The 16,816-nt window shown below is 42.0% G+C and overlaps 1 protein-coding gene across 1 annotated transcript in view; it reads left to right on the forward strand.

Moving 5' to 3' along the window:
- Nucleotides 1-16,816, forward strand: part of zc3h13 (zinc finger CCCH-type containing 13) — a 163,461-nt gene that overhangs the window by 47,106 nt on the left and 99,539 nt on the right. The window contains exons 6-9 of the mRNA XM_086006488.1: nucleotides 4,037-4,176; nucleotides 5,223-5,374; nucleotides 13,163-13,363; nucleotides 14,785-14,970. Coding sequence (XP_085862614.1) covers nucleotides 4,037-4,176; nucleotides 5,223-5,374; nucleotides 13,163-13,363; nucleotides 14,785-14,970 — 679 coding nt within the window. The remainder of the gene's footprint in view (nucleotides 1-4,036; nucleotides 4,177-5,222; nucleotides 5,375-13,162; nucleotides 13,364-14,784; nucleotides 14,971-16,816) is intronic.

Genomic DNA, 16,816 nt, shown 5'->3' on the forward strand with positions numbered 1-16,816 from the left:
TCCTGTTGGAGGAAGTCACCTTTTTTTAAAATTGTGATGTTATTTTGCTAACTAGAGGGGTAAAAATTCTGCTGCTCGCCCACAGGGCTCCTGTGATGGTCTAATGCTGCCATCTGTTGGGAAACAAAACAATGGTTTTAATTGTCTTAACCCATAACCTAGGACAAGTATGATGCAGATCAACAAAGAGTCATAAGTGAAATAAGGAAGAAAATGCATTTCACAAATCCTGCAAAAAGAAAGGTGGGTGGGGGACCACTGGGATGAAGAGAAGAAATTTCAGAAACATTTTTAAAAAGGTGGCCAGAGGGGCAAAGAGGAATCTGGGAGTGAATCCAGTGCAGGTTCTTAACATAATATGAAAGATTTCCCAGTACTATAACAGTGAGAATAGCTGACAATCCTAAAGGATGTCAACAAGTCCAAAACTGAGGAGGAACAAGAATACATAGCTAAATGATTACTTCATCAAAATACCAGGAAAGGTACAAGTAACATGCCCTCCATAACTATTGATAATTCTAGTAAGATTAACAACTTCAATGTAAATAAAATGGAGGTACTAAAAGAGCTCAGTAGCACAAGCCCTGAAAATTCTTGAGGTGCGATCCTGGTGGTTATGCTGGGATTGCGCCCGCTGGTACCCTCCATCGCTGTGTTTCCTATGTCCTCTTTGGAACTGAATAAAGATTTTAAAATAAAATATATCTTCGCTTTCTTAGGGGTTCAGTCTGCTTTGCCTGGACTCCCCCAGGCAGGGCCCACTTCTGTCCGTCTGGAGGCTGGCACGCTCCATCTCGCTCAGCGTACTGGCTTCCAGTACTATGCCAGGTCGCTATTGAGCCCAGCACGTGAGTGCAAAAGACAAGGCTGAAGCATTTGCAACTATCTTCAGCCAGAAGTGCCGAGTGGATGATCCATCTCGGCCTCCTCCTGAGGTCCCCAGCATCACAGATGCCAGTCTTCAGCCCATTAAATTCACTCCACGTGATGTCAAGAAACGGCTGAAGACACTGGATACTGCAAAGGCTATGGGCCCTGACAACATTCTGGCAATAGTACTGAAGACTTGTGCTCCAGAACTAGCTGCGCCCCTTGCCAAGCTGTTCCAGTACAGCTACAACACTGGCATCTACCCGGCAATGTGGAAAATTGCCCAAGTATGTCCTGTCTACAAAAAGCAGGACAAATCCGACCTGGCCAATTACCGTCCCATTAGTCTACTCTCAGCAAAGTGATGGAAGGTGTCGTTGACAGTGCTATCAAGCGGCACTTACTCAGCAATAACCTGCTAACTGACGCCCAGTTTGGGTTCCGCCAGGGCCACTTGGCTCCTGACCTCATTACAGCCTTGGTCCAAACATGGACAAAAGAGCTGAATTCCAGAGGTGAGGTGAGAGTGACTGCCCTTGACATCAAGGCAGCATTTGATCGAGTGTGGCATCAAGGAGCCCTAGCAAAACTGAAGTCAATGGGAATCAAGGGGAAAACTCTCCATTGGTTGGAATCATACTTAGCACAAAGGAAGTTGGCTGTGGTTGTTGGAGGTCATTCATCTCAATCACATGACATCACTGCAGGAGTTCCTCAGGGAAGTGTCCTAGGCCCAACCATCTTCAGCTGTTTCATCAATGACCTCCCCTCCATCATAAGGTCAGAAGTGGGGATGTTCGCTGATGATTGCACACTGTTCACCATTCGAGACTCGTCAGATACTGACGCAGTCCGTGTCCATATGCAGCAAGACCTGGACAACATTCAGACTTGGGCTGACAAGTGGCAAGTAACAATCGCACCACACAAGTGCCAGGCAATGACCATCTCCAACAAGCGAGACTCTAACCATCTCCCCTTGACATTCAATGGCATTACCATCGCTGAATCTCCCACTATCAACATCCTGGGGGTTACCATTGATCAGAAACTGAACTGGACCAGCCATATAAATACTGTGGCTACAAGAGCAGGCCAGAGGCTGGGAATTCTGCGGCGAGTGTCTCACCTCCTGACTCCCCAAAGCCTTTCCACCATCTACAAGGCACAAGTCAGGAGTGTGATGGAATACTCTCCACTTGCCTGGATGAGCGCAGCTCCAACAACACTCAAGAAGCTCGACACCATTCAGGATAAAGCAGCCCGCTTGATTGGCACTCCATCCACCACCTTCAACATTCACTCCCTCCACCACCGGCGCACTGTGGCTACAGTGTGTACCATCTACAAGATGCACTGCAGCAACTCGCCAAAGCTCCTTCAACAGCACCTTCAAACCCGCGACCTCTACCACTTAGAAGGACAAGGGCAGCAGATGCTTGGGAACATCACCACCTACAAGTTCCCCTCCAAGCCACACACCATCCTGACTTGGACCTGTATCGTCGTTCCTTCACTGTCGCTGGGCCAAAATCCTGGAACTCCCTTCCTAACAGCATTGTGGGTGTACCTACACCATATGGACTGCAGTGGTTCAAGAAGGCGGCTCACCACCATCTTCTCAAGGGCAATTAGGGATGGGCACTAAATGCAGGCCTAGCCAGCGACGCCCACATCCCATCAATGAATTAAAAAAAAAAGGCAGAGAAGTGTGAACCCCAGGTGTAGGGAGTCCCACCCCTCTGACAGAATTTGCCTTGTATGGAGTGGGTGGAACAAAATCCCAGAAATGGTGAAGACCCAGCACAACCAGGTCCCTGCCCTTTTCCAGCGTGCTCTGCTGGTCTCCTGTGGAGTTATGGTGGGAGTCTGACAGAACCTCTGTGTATTTTTGGGGCCACAGATTCTAAGGAAAGGATGACATTCATTCTGGGGCACTGAAAGGTGACTTTTTGAAGTGCCAACAATGAGGATGTCAATTGAATACTGTGGGATTCTCTGGATTCCAAATGAGCTAACATAGTATCCATTTTAAAATATAACCAGACCAAGCCAGGCAACTACAAACCCATCGGTCTTATCAATATCAGATAAAATAATGGAATAGATTGTCAAAGATAAACTTGAGCTCTCCTGTATGATTAAATTAAATAACCACCAACTTGCATTCAGAAGGAGAAAGTTGTTCCTGACCAACCTGGTTGACTTTTTTGAGGAGTGACATCCCAATTGTACTGTAGAAAGGCCTACAGCATGGCAAATCTAAACTTCTGAAAAGGTCTTTACCAAAGTTCCACCCAAATAGCTGCTACTTCAGCTTAAAATGGTGGAGATTCAAAGTAAAACTTGGGAAGGGATAAGAAATTAGTTGAATGGTATTAGTGGTGGCAAGTGGAGTAGAGAGCAGCATGCCTTCGGGATTGCGTAGGCACCCTTACTGTTTCTAATTTTGATTAACAACTTGTGTTGCTTTTATATTGTTCTCATGCTGCCCTGAGCCCTGGCCTGCAATATAAAAACAACTTTAGATTCAAAAACTTAGAGCAAACTAGTTCTATTTGTAGATAATACCAAACTTTGGGTGGTGGGAAGGGGAGTTGAATCTGAAGAGTCAGCCATTGATCTACAAAGTGAGTTATGTAAAATAAGTAAGACAGACAAGGAAAGGCTGATGAATTTTAATGTGAAGAAGTATGCATAAAATGTACCCAAAAAAAAATTACAGACCTTGGTATAAATATTAGTACACTTGCCACTTAGCATTTCAAGTCACTGTAGAACAGCAATCAGCAGAGCAAGTGGAATGCTGCATTATATCAGCAACACAGTAGAATATGAGTCTGAGGAATTCCTACTTAAGCTGTAACTGATTATTCTTTGAAAACAATTCAGTTCTTATTTTGAGCTGTTAAACATTTAGAAATGAGTCAGGGCATTTAACCGGTACCTTATTTTTTTTTGCATGTAAATGGAACACACTTACCCTGTCACAAATGGGAAACTTTAAAAACTCTTAGGGGTATTTGAAATGTTTTTTTATGGCTTCATAATTTCTGTAATGCTGATCCCTGGGGGAGGAGGGGAGAAATTAGATAGTATTTACCAAGTATTTTCATTTTCACAAGTGTGGCTGTTTTTCTTTCATGGTAATATGTATTTACAGATTCTGATAATGGGGATGTTAACTACGATTATGATCATGAGCTGTCCCTTGAAATGAAGCGGCAGAAAATACAACGGGAACTGATGAAACTTGAACAGGAGAATATGGAAAAGAGAGAGGAAATAGTCATCAAGAAGGAGGTTTGTGTGCAAGGAAACTTCTTATCTGTAATTTTGAAGTGGCAAGATCTAAGCATCGTAGTGGGACAAAGCATAACTAACAATTGATAGTGTGACATGTTTTTCAATGTAAAACTGAATAACTCTTCAGAGCACAACCTGATTTGAACATATGTGCTAAAAATTAGAACAATTTGTACAGAGTTTAAACTTTTTGTTTTGTATTTGTAGTGATGTAATAATAGGTGGACCATCCATCTTTTGAGCAGGGTGTGTTTCTGGATTAATTGAGCCAGAGTGTACAATCATCCAGTTAAACTAACGCAGCTGGACAGTTTGACATTTTTAACTTTTAGGAACAGTATTATTATGTTTTTGGGTCTTTTTACTCTAGATTTTTTTTTGGTTCTCGTATCTTAGATCACTCTCCAAGGTGAGTTCCAAATCCCTATGTCCTTGATAGTATCTTCACTAGTCGTGCAATCTAGGTAAATGTTGGGTAAAGACCCAAGATTACAAAACAGGAAATTGATCCATGGTTATTTTCAAGCTATTGGACTTATTCCTATGCCTCCACAGGATCTCTCTCCAATCCTCTAAGCAATAGAACATCACATCACACCTCATTCTAATTTTAAACCATTAAGCAAATTTATTAAACAAACACTGAATAAGTAAATTTGTAACAATATACAATGTGCATAGATACAGTAGAAATTCTCTCAACTGTCTCCTCAAAAGGGAAAGTAGTGAAAGGTTGTGATCTGTTTGCTAAACTGTTGTCTTATAAATCTCGTTGCTTTTTTTTTTAAAGGCTAGCATATCTATAACTCGAGTTCCCAGTCACAAAGTTTATTTATATTTGAAAGTGTGTGTTTGACTTCCTCTGAAGCCTGTTACCAGGGAGGCAGTAATGGCAAACTAACTTTGCTATGTAGGTAATGTTATAGGTTGGGGAGTACAGGTATTGTAAATGCCTATGTGTTGTGCATATTTTAAAGGGACAGCTTCATTTTGTCACAAATTTTAATGTCCCAGACCAGATAAAAAGATTTTCTATTTTATAGATTTCTCCAGAACCAGTGAGAAGTAAGCACTCCCCATCTCCAAGAAAGGCAAGCAAATCTCCCAAGCGTAAAACAAGTCCAAAGTTATCTTCATCTGGTAAGAAGGAGAAGAAAGGATCAAGATTGTCATCTCCTGTAGGAGACCAACAAAGGTTAGTGAGGTGGTTTTAAAATGTATTTAAATATCAGTACTCCCTAACTACTGCAAGTGAGGAGGGGAGGAATGTTATCATAGAAAGAATCATAGAAAGTTACAACACGGAAGGAGGCCATTTCGGCCCATCGTGTCTGCGCCGGCCAACAAAGCTATCCAGCCTAATCCCACTTCCCAGCTCTTGGTCCGTAGCCCTGCAGGCTAGAGCATCCCATCCAAGTACTTTTTAAATGTGGTTAGGGTTCCTGCCTCTGCCACCCTTTCAGGCAGTGAGTTCAAGACCCCCACAACCCTCTGGGTGAAGAAATTTCCCCTCAAATCCCCTCTAAACCTTCCCCCCAATTACTTTAAATCTGTGCCCCCTCTGCCAAGGGAAATAGGTCCTTTCTCATAATTTTATACACCTCAATAAGGTCTCCCCTCAGCCTCCTCTGTTCCAAGGAAAACAGACCCAGCCTATCCAGCTGAAACAGACCCAGCCTATCCTCATAGCTAAGATTCTCTACTCCTGGCAACATCCTTGTAAATCTCCTCTGTACCCTGTCTAGTGCGATCACATCTTTCCTGTAATGTGGTGACCAGAACTGCATGCAGTATTCTAGCTGAGGCCTAACTAGTGTTTTATATAGTTGAAGCATAACCCCCCCTGCTCTTGTATTCTATGCCACGGCTAATAAAGGCAAGCATTCCGTATGCCTTCTTAACCACCTTATCTGCTTGGCCTGCTACCTTCAGGGATCTGTGTACATGCACTCCAAGGTCCCTTTGCTCCTCTACACTACTCAGTGCCCTACCATTTAATGTGTATTCCCTTTCCTTGTTAGCCCTCCCCAAATGCATTACCTCACACATCCCCGGATTGAATTCCATTTGCCACTGTTCTGCCCACCTGACCAATTTATTGATATCTTTCTGCAGTCTACAGCTTCCTTCTTCAGTATCAACCACACAGCCGATTTTAGTATCATCTGCAAATTTCTTAATCATACCCCTTATATTCAAGTCAAGATCGTTGATATATACCACAAAAAGCAAGGGACCTAGTACTGAGCCCTGCGGAACCCCACTGGAATCAGCCTTTCAGTCACAAAAACACCCATCAACCATTACCCTCTGCTTCATGTCTCCGAACCAGTTTTGAATCCAACTTGACACTTTTTGTCTTGGATCCCCATGGGCTTTTAACTTCGTGACCAATCTGCCATGTGGAACCTTATAAAAAGCCTTGCTAAAGTCCATATAGACTACATCAAACACACTAACCTCATCTACCCTCCTTGTTAACTCCTCAAAAAATTCAATCAAGTTTGTCAGACACGACCTTCCCTTAACAAATCCGTGCTGACTATCCTTGATTAATCCGTGTCTTTCTAAATGCAGATGTATCCTGTCCTTCAGAATTCTTTCCAATAATTTTCCCGCCACCGAGGTTAGGCTGATCGGCCTGTAATTACTCGGTCTATCCTTTTCTCCCTTTTTAAACAAGGGTACCACATTAGCAGTCTTCCGGCACCACACCTGAAGCCAGAAAGGATTGAAAAATGATGGTCAGGGCCTCTGCTATTTCCTCTTTTGCTTCGCTTAACAGCCTGGGATACATTTCATCCAGGCCTGGAGATTTATCCACTTTTAAAGCTGCTAAACACCATAAAACGTCCTCTCTCAGTTTATTTCATCTAATATTTCACACTTCCACCCCCCCCCCCCCCCGCAGTAGCAATGTCTGCTTCGCCCCTCTCCTTTGTGAAAAGAGACGCAAAGTATTCATTAAGAAACCTACCGACGTCTCCTGCCTCCCCACACACATTGCCCTCATGATCTCTAATATGCCCTACCCTTTCTTTAATTATGGTTTCAAGTAACTGTGTCACAATGGGTTCCCAAAAGTTAACTTTTCTCAGACATCACATTATTTTTGCAAACTGGACCAACTCTGAACCCTCCTGTATCTCATTCACATACCTGCAAGAAGTGGCGCTATATTAATAAGTAAAACTGAATTTTAACACACACAAATTACATTCCCTTCCATGGTTCCTGACAACCACTGATGTATCACATTGTGTAGCTGAAAACCAGTTTATCGCTACACCCCAGTGGCAGAACTGATTGTGGTGAAGCACAACCCCTCTACCATGCTTTTTTTAATATAGTCTTCTAAAATTCGATATACTTACATTAAAAAAAATAGCGGAGGTTGCCCTTGCAAATCATGCTATTAACTGGAAATTTCCTGTTTTCTGTTTCCTGTTTCCTAATTGTAGTGTCCGTGTGTTGATAAAGACACTGAAGACAGGAGTTGGTTCATAGGTATTTACTATACACAATACACAGGCTTATATAGCCCAAGTGGCAATTACCGGCATTACGCACACCTGGGGCTCTTAAAGGCACATACACCACAATTCCTCCCCTTTTAGCTAACCAGTACATCATATTTTAAGTAATTATTAATTACATGTTATATGCAAAATAATATACATTGCTGTAATTAATTAATTATAAGTTAGTCTCTCAGGAGGCTTCCTGACTCGGTCCGGATAACGCCTCGGGTGTAGTAGTTTCTGGTGGTGTAGTAGGTTCTTCTGGCAAGGCTGATTCGGCTTGAATGCCAGTGTCGGGTTCATCGGGTTCCAGTATCACCGGATCGGAGGTAGATATGGGTATCTCTACTTCATCGTTAGATGTAGAGTGGTGGTGTAGGTTGTCCCTTTTCGGATGACTTTATGATTTGGTCAGCATGGCGCCTTATTATGCTTTCTCCGATGTCCACGGTATACATCAGTGGTCCTAGTCGTGTGCAGATAGTTCCAGGCTGCCATTTCTCGGTACGGTAGTCCCGGGCCAAAACTTGTTGACCTATCTGGAAGGTTCTAGTTGGCCTTTCATTCATGCCTTGAAACTGCCGGTTCTCCACGTCCCTTCTGATGTTCGGCTTGACCAAATCCAGCCGGCATCTTAGGTTTCTATTGAAGAACATCATGGTGGGAGTTTGGTTGGTAACCATATGTGTTGCATTCCTGTATGCGAATAAGAAGTTATCCACCTTGTGCTGAAGTTTTATGTCTTCATTACCCATGGCCTTTATGGCCTTCTTGAAGGTCTGGACAAACCTTTCAGCCAATCCATTGGTGGCGGGATGGTATGGGGTGGACGTGTAGTGCTTAACCCCATTGTTTTTTAAGAACTTTCTGAATTCTTCGGACACAAATTGCGGTCCATTATCAGAACGGATTTGTTCCAGCAGCCCATTCCTGGCAAATATGGTCCTTAATACTGTGATGGTTTTTTCCGTGGTGGTGGAGGACATCTTTATTACCGCCGGCCACTTGGAGTGTGCATCAACCGCGATTAAGAACATTGAGTCCATAAATGGACCAGCAAAGTCGATGTGTACCCTTTGCCAGGGAGATGAGGGCCACTCCCATGGATGTAGAGGGGCTTGTGGTGGAGCGTTTTGGACCTTCTGGCATCCTAGGCAGCTCTTGGTCATTTCTTCGATGTCTCCATCGATACCTGGCCACCATACAAACGCCCTGGCTAGGTTCTTCATTTTCACTCCACCGATGCCCCTCGTGAAGCTCCTTTAGCACTTTATCCTGGAGTTTGGGTGGAATCACCACTCTGGATCCACACATCAAGGTTCCTCGGCACACTGACAGCTGTTCTCTTCTTTGCGAGAATGCTGGCAACAGTGGTTCGCCATGTGCTGGCCATCCCTTCACTGTTAAATCGTAGACCCGTGAAAGAGTCGGGTCATTTCTCGTTTCCCTTTCAATGGCAGAATTTGTTACTGGTAGACGTTCCACTATGGTAGAGTGGAACATCTCCATTGGGTCTACTGTAGGTGCTTCTACCGTTGGCAACGGTAGGCGCGATAAACCGTCAGCATTCCCATGCTGTTTTGAACCTTTGTATTCTATGTTGTATTGGTGTGCCCCTAGAAAAAGTGACCACCGCTGTAGCCTTTGTGCTGTCATAATGGGAACACCCTTTTTAGGGTTGAATATGGAGATGAGGGGTTGATGGTCAGTCAACAAGGTAAATTTTTGTCCGTGTAGGTAATGGTTGAATTTCTTTACTCCCCATACCAGGCTGAGTGCTTCCTTGTCGATTTGGGCATAGTTACGCTCAGCTGAGTTCAATGAGCGTGACGCAAAAGCTATCGGCCGTTCCGAGCCATCAGGGAATTTATGGGATAATACTGCTCCTATGCCGTAAGGGGATGCATCGCACACCAGTCTGATTGGCAGTGATGGGTTGTAATGAGCCAAAACTTCTTTGGATGTGATTAAGTCTTTGCATTTATGGAAGGCATTTTTGCAGTCTTCGTTCCATTTCCAAATTACTCCTGTTTGTAGCAGTTCATTAAGAGGGTGTAGAAGAGTTGATAAGTTCGGTAAAAATTTATGATAGTAATTTATTAATCCCAGGAACAACCTTAATTGTGAAACATTTTCAGGTGCTGGGGCTTTTATGACCGCCTCAATTTTTTCAGGTGACTTATGCAACCCTTCCTTATTTATAATGTGGCCACAATATGATATTTGATTTCGGAAAAATTCGCACTTGGGGCAATTTGCTCGTAGGCCCCGTTCTCTCAGCCTAGTGAGCACCTGCTCTAAATTGGCAAGGTGCTCGTTGTCGTTTTCTCCTGTTACAAGGATGTCGTCTAGGTAGCATTGAGTCCCCGGAATCCCTTGGAGGACTTGCTCCATAGCTCTTTGCCAGATAGCTGGAGCGGATGCTACTCCGAAAACCAGTCGATTGTACTGGTACAGACCTTTGTGTGTATTTATCGTGAGATATTTTTTAGAGGCCTCTTCAACCTCCATCTGTAGATATGCCTGTGCCAAGTCAATTTTGGTGAAACGTTTCCCTCCGGATAGTGAGGCGAAAATATCTTCTATCCTCGGAAGAGGATACTGTACCGTGTGAAGGACCGGGTTTACAGTCACCTTGAAGTCTCCACAGATGCGAATTTTTCTCTGTTCTTCAGATCCATCACCCTTCAATGCTTTCTTCATGACTGGGACGATGGGTGTTGCCCACTCGCTCCAATCTATTTTAGATAATACGCCTGCCTTTTCCAAATTCTCCAGCTCTGCCTCGACTGCTGGACGAATTGGGTATGGCACCGGTCTTGCCTTAAAAAACTTGGGAATTGCTGCATCTTCCACTTTTATTGAGACGGTGATGCCTTTCAAGGTTCCTCGTTTCTCTTGAAATACTTCCTTGGCGTTGGCCAAGATGTCTTTCAATCGTTCAGGTATGACGTCATCATCATTTTTTTCCTTACTGGTCACCGTCAGTGCCTGAATGGAGTGCCAGTCTAAACGTATTTTTCTGATCCATTCACGTCCCAACAGCGGTGGACCACCATCTTGTGGAACGTATAAATACAACTTCTGTATTTCCTTGCCGTTGTATACAACAGGCACCCTTATTTTTCCTTTGGGGTATACTTTCTGCCCTGTATATGTTTTCAAGATAATGGATGTATCTTTTAAAGGTATATGCGGAAATAGCCGCTCGTAATCCCGTCGATTTATGACGGTCAGAGCTGATCCTGTATCTAGCTCCATTTTAACTGGGGACCCTGCTATTGTGAGGGTAACCCAAATGGTCTGGTAATCTTCTTTGGCAATTACATTATGTAATTTGAGAGAGCCTAGTCTCTTGTTCCCGGAGTTGCTATCGCTCTTCTGGTCTTCGGAGCTACTGTCCGTCATCATTTGTACCTTTCTGTGCTTTTCCTTATTGATTATTTTCCCGTTAGTGGATTTTTTATTTTCAGATCGGCACACACGTGGAATGTGTCCCATCTTTCCGCATCGCCTGCATGCTTTTTCCTTGAACCAGCAGTCCCTCTGGTCATGGGTGGATCTGCCGCAGCGATAACATCTCTCGAAACCCCGTGTCATTTCATGGGTGCCGAAGTCCTGTGGCCTTTTCTGTATCTTTGCAGCTCCTATTGCACTGAAAGCCTTGTCCAGTGTTAAATCTTTTTCAGAAGATAACTTTTTTTGTTGTTTCTACACTTAGGGGACCGCAGATGAATTTGTCTCGCAGAGAATCTGCCAGTCCTGCCTCGAATTGACAGCGGAGGGTATCAACAATCTCCTCAAAATTCTTGTCCATCGGTTCGGCTGGAGTGATTAAGTTTCGTAACAGCTTGTATGTCTTTGCGCCCATTAGATCCAGAAGCACTGAAGCTTTTTTTTCATCTTCTATTCCATTTGCGGTGCAATATACCTCCACTCTTTCCACATATGTGGTCCAATCCTCTATCTTGTTATCAAAAACATCAATATTGCCAAAATTAGGCTCTGTTTCGCTATCAAAAGCATCAATATTGCCAGACTTAGGCATTTCAGAAAAGAAAGGGCGCTTTCCCGCTGCTGCTGCCGATAACAACGCTGTTTACTGCGGTTCCCGTTCTCTATGTTTTTTAAAATTTACTGTTGGAGACTCGTTCCCGCCGGAGGTCTGAACGCTGACCTGCTTGCCGCGCCAGCCGTCTCCCGAGTGCTCCCTCCCAGGTGGGTTGGGGGGGGGGGTTTCTAAAGGATATGCACAGGCTTATATAGCCCAAGTGGCAATTACCAGCATTACGCACACCTGGGGCTCTTAAAGGCACATACACCACACTAATATTTTCCTGTAATCGTACCATTGAGTATACAATTCCCTGATGTTTGGGGTGTTGCTATAGATGCTGGTCTGGGACTTGTGCCTTTATGGAGCGATGTGGACCAGCAGACCCAATTTACATGGTTGCCTCCCACATTGCTTTTTGACTAGGGAAAACGACACTTCTCTCCCCTGCATCTGAAAGCTGGTAGATAGTCAACTTCCCACGGACCTCATAGGAACATTTTAAATTTTGCTATACTGCAATGGGTGTGAAGCCAAAGCATTGAGAGACTACCTCCTGCATTTTGAGAGACTTCACAGCAAATTACAGTAAACAATTTGTCTATGTGAAGTCGAAACCACTTTGTGTGCCACATGCACAGCTTGTGTTGATACAAACAACGAACAGCTGCTTCCACCACCATGCAGCTTATCAGGCGTTGCCAGGCATCATTGCAGTTTTGGCTTTTACAACAGCACCATATCACTGCTCAACTGGAGGGACCCGTTAGTGAGATGTCCTCTACAACCCCCATCAGCCCCTGCGCAATCATTCCTTCATTGAACCCTTTTTTTATATGATATTTAGCAATCTGCCCTCTCCACAGCACTCTTGATCCTCATCACACTATGCTTCCCTTTGTTCATCTCCTCCCCAGCCTCCACTAATCCCCAACACTCTACTTCCTCCCCATAATTATGAACAGATGGAATTGCCTATGGAATTCTATGCCTATGGACTGAATAATCAACTATAACTGAACTGAAATTAAAATTGGTTTTTCTTGTGTCTCATAAGCAAAAACTATGCTTTATAAATGGCCAAGAAAAATCCAGAAAGTAAACAAGTGAGATTCCTCGTCAAAATGAGTTTGATTTTGAAACCATTGCTTTAATACTGGAGACGACTGGATTTGTGATGTTTCAACCGTGTAGGGCTTTTTTCCTTCACTAAACAAATAGCTATTACAAAGTGCATTCGGACAAACATTTTTTAAAGTACATGCACTTCCATTAAAGTGCATTTGTTCTTGCTGAAGTGCTGTTTTTATCTTTTGAAGCTGGCAGCTTGCTAATAAGCCAGATGTACTTCTATTACTTAACTAAATAGAGGCCTTTGTTGTAAACAATACATTATCTTCCTTTCCAGAAGATCTTCAAAAGTGCAGCAGGGTAAAAAGAAAGGGCCTCGTACTCCCAGCCCACCACCCCCTATTCATGAAGAGATTCCAGTAACTAAAAAGCATAAAGAAAAGCCAAGGGCAAAAGAGAGAACTGAAGAAAAAACTCGAGAGAGTAGAGAAAGAGGAAGGGATGTAGAAAGGCATAAAGATAAAAAAGAAAAGCATAGGTGAGTGGTACTGTGCCTTGATACAGTTTTATCTTATTTTGTATTATTTCCCTTCCTTACAAAATACGTAACCATCTGTCATAGCTACTGTGTATGACCATACAGAACAGGATATATTAGGGATGGTATCTTATTTGTAATTACTGTCACAGGCTTGTTATAGCTTAACTCCAGTGCACTATTTAGTGTTATTTATATAGATACCATAAACCATGATGGGCCAACAAAAAGTAGGGCTTAAAGGATCATAATGAAGCCTTTTGCTCATAAGCATGAAGGTTCTTTTCCCAGAAAAAGTATTTTATATTTAGCATATATCTTTATGAATACTGTGATATTTTTCAAAGGATTCATATACTATCACAAAACAAACAGTCTTCCGAATTACGTTTGGCCCTTGATTTGAATTAGGTGTGCTCTGTGCACCCGCAATTAAATGGCAGTTGAGTATCTCTTGGTGCACTTTTCAGATATTTAATGAGGACTTAAATTGAGTAACTTCATCCATCCTAAGCTTTTTGGTTCAGAACACCACTGACACATTTTGAGTTGTTAAAAACCTATATATATAAATATTTTTAAAAAATTAAGCATCAATGCATTGATCTAATACTACATTTTTGAAGCCAATTTCATTTCCAAATGTGTTTTTTTTTTTTAATTTTAAATATTAACAGTTTATGACTCCCGCTCAGAGCAAAATGCAAGATTATAATAATAGTCAGACAATTGTTACAAATTATGAATTTTGGGACCATGTTGCATAGTAATTAATCTTCTATTTAGCTGTTTGATGGGTCTCATAGGAATTTATAACTTTAACATTATACTGTTGGTCTACATTCAAGTAGCCCAGACAGGTGAAATAGCAATCTGGTCTTTCTAATGGTTGGATAGAGTACTAAGTGAAATGTGCAAGAAACTCGCAACACTGCAAAATTGACATGTCTACGCCACAAAAAACGTAGTCAAAATTAAGCATAAGTTTCAAAGGGCTAGCATGTCAAGTAAAGTGTCACAGGAGTGCAGGTCGGGGTACTTTTTTTCTCCCCTTAAATCAGTGTGATGTACCAAGGAGTGCTTGGTACTCCCACTGAAAGTGAAACCATTTTCTATTTCCCCAATTAAAGTCATCCATTAACTGGATGAGGATAAAACAAAAAAGTTGAATATATTTCCATGTGTTCATCAAGTCCAATTGTGATGTTATGCAAGAATATTCTTCCTAGGAAAGTCGTCAATTAAATAGTTTTTTTTTTAAATACCATTTATTTGTGTTTTCGCTCTACCCCATATGGAACAAACTTGCAAATTCTGAATATTTTAGATTATGGGCGGCTTCTGTCACACTTCGCAGATAGAGTGAAGAAATGATACAATAGACCATTGCAGGTTAGGTCTCTGTCTTGTTCAACTTTCAGGGATCACTCTGATAGCCTACATAGACAGAAGAGGTCTATAAGCCCCGAGGAACAGTCTGGCAGCACCTCTTCTCGTTCCAGAGAATATTCCCCACCGGCAGCAAGGAGAAAATCAGCCTCTCCAGCTCCACCTAAGTCAACTTCATCTTCCTCTTCTCGGAAGCATTCTTTCTCCCCACGTCACAGGTATAGAATACTCAAAATTGTGACAAGAAGCAAGTGGAGATGATGGCTACAGGGAAATAGAATATCTTTAGATATATTAAAAGGGTATAATGCATACATATACTCTATTACTTGTAAGTAGCAGAACAGTTTTTAAGTAGATGACTATAGTGTATAAATGCATACATTGTGTATACATGCATTCATTATGTATACAGTAGTATAATGTGATTGAGCAGGTTAGGATTTAAAGCTGGGTTGCAGTTTACTCTAATTAGTGGGAGATGTTTGGTGTATTTGGATACAACAGCCAAAGCAGATCCTAATTGGGACTGGTTGTACAAGGCAAGAGCTTTTTGCTGGAAGAAGGAATGCTTTCTCCAGATGTAGCAAGTGATGGATAGATTTTTTCATATTGATGTGAAAAACCTCCCAAGTGTTTATAATAAAAACCTAGGCATAATTTAACTCTGTAAAGTTGAAAGAAAAATAAGAATATTTTAATTTTGAAGAAAATATGCCTGCATTTTGTTTTTGGCTATGGTAATTAACTTCAGATGAAGGAGATGGACCTTTTTTAAAAAAAAAAAAAAAAAAAAAAAATTTGCATGCCTTCTTTAGAAGGCCCTTCCCTGGAACACGTCTGTGTGTCCAAGAAGCCAGGAGGTGAATGTCAGCAGTTCATCACGGACAGTCCATCGAGTTTCCCTTCTCTTTGTAGAGATTTTTCTGGCCTCTGTCCAATATATTGCCATGTGGTTGAGAGCAGAATTGGGCCTGTGTCCACGTGCTCCGTGATACTGTGTGTTGGTCCTCTCCGATGTTAATAATAGTGAAACTAATACGTCTGGCATAAGTCGCTCTAGGAGTGAATTAGCTGGGACATTGCTGCCCATTGTTACAATTTCTTCCTTGGTAATACAGTAGTGGGATTTTTCCTGGCTACCATTCTTGAAGGAAGCTGCAATTATGCAGGTGCCACATTTTGCAGGAAGATGAGGTCCTGTAGATCAGTGATCAGTTGAAAGGGTTTGTTGGAAGATCTAGAAACTAAGGAACCATTATGCATGACTGCATTCTTTAATGGTCTAATATTTTGTTGTGGAAACTTATTTTGGTGGTTGATTAAGCAGGGAATTATCAATAGTTTGGGGGAATATTCTTTGATTTGATGTAATAAGTCCATGAATAATTCTTTAGGAGCTTTAAATTTAGGGACCTAACAGTGGGAACTTTGCATATAGTTATATCAATGATAAGGCAGTTAATGAAGCAATAATAACAGATTAGTGATCTTTTTGTTCTACAATTTTGTTTTCTCCTTTCTGAAAATGATTAAGAAATGCTGATAATGAAACTGTTGATGAAATTGTTTTTAACATTTCTGAGATGAGAATCCAGGTATCAAATTATTTACATTGTTCTCTAAGGGGTTATTTTTTTCCTTTATCTGAGGAAGGAGCATTTAGGTCTAAATTCAGATGAAGTATTTGGCAAAAGCAAAATACTGCGGATGCTGGAAATCTGAAATAAAAACAAAATGCTGGCAATACTAAGCAGGTCAGGCAGCATCTGTGGAGTGAGAAACAGTTAATATTTCAGGTCAGTGCTGAAACATTAACTCTGTTTCTCTCTCCACAGATGCTACCTGACCACCTGAGTGTTTCCAGCATTTTCTGTTTTTATTATTTAAGTATTTGGCAGTTGTGTGGATTAGAAAACTAGTGACCACTTGAAGGAGGGTCAACATTTTACAATGATCACAGACCATAATTTAATGTTCAAGTTAACAATTGGTAAAACATATGCAAGTTTTGATTGGACTTTAGCCCAGTGGAATATAGAAAAGGCACCCATATTAAATTGC

Source organism: Somniosus microcephalus, chromosome 14, assembly GCF_052327205.1.
Source record: "Somniosus microcephalus isolate GS21.2 chromosome 14, FLI_Smic_1.0, whole genome shotgun sequence".
NCBI classification, from domain to species: Eukaryota; Metazoa; Chordata; class Chondrichthyes; order Squaliformes; family Somniosidae; genus Somniosus; species Somniosus microcephalus.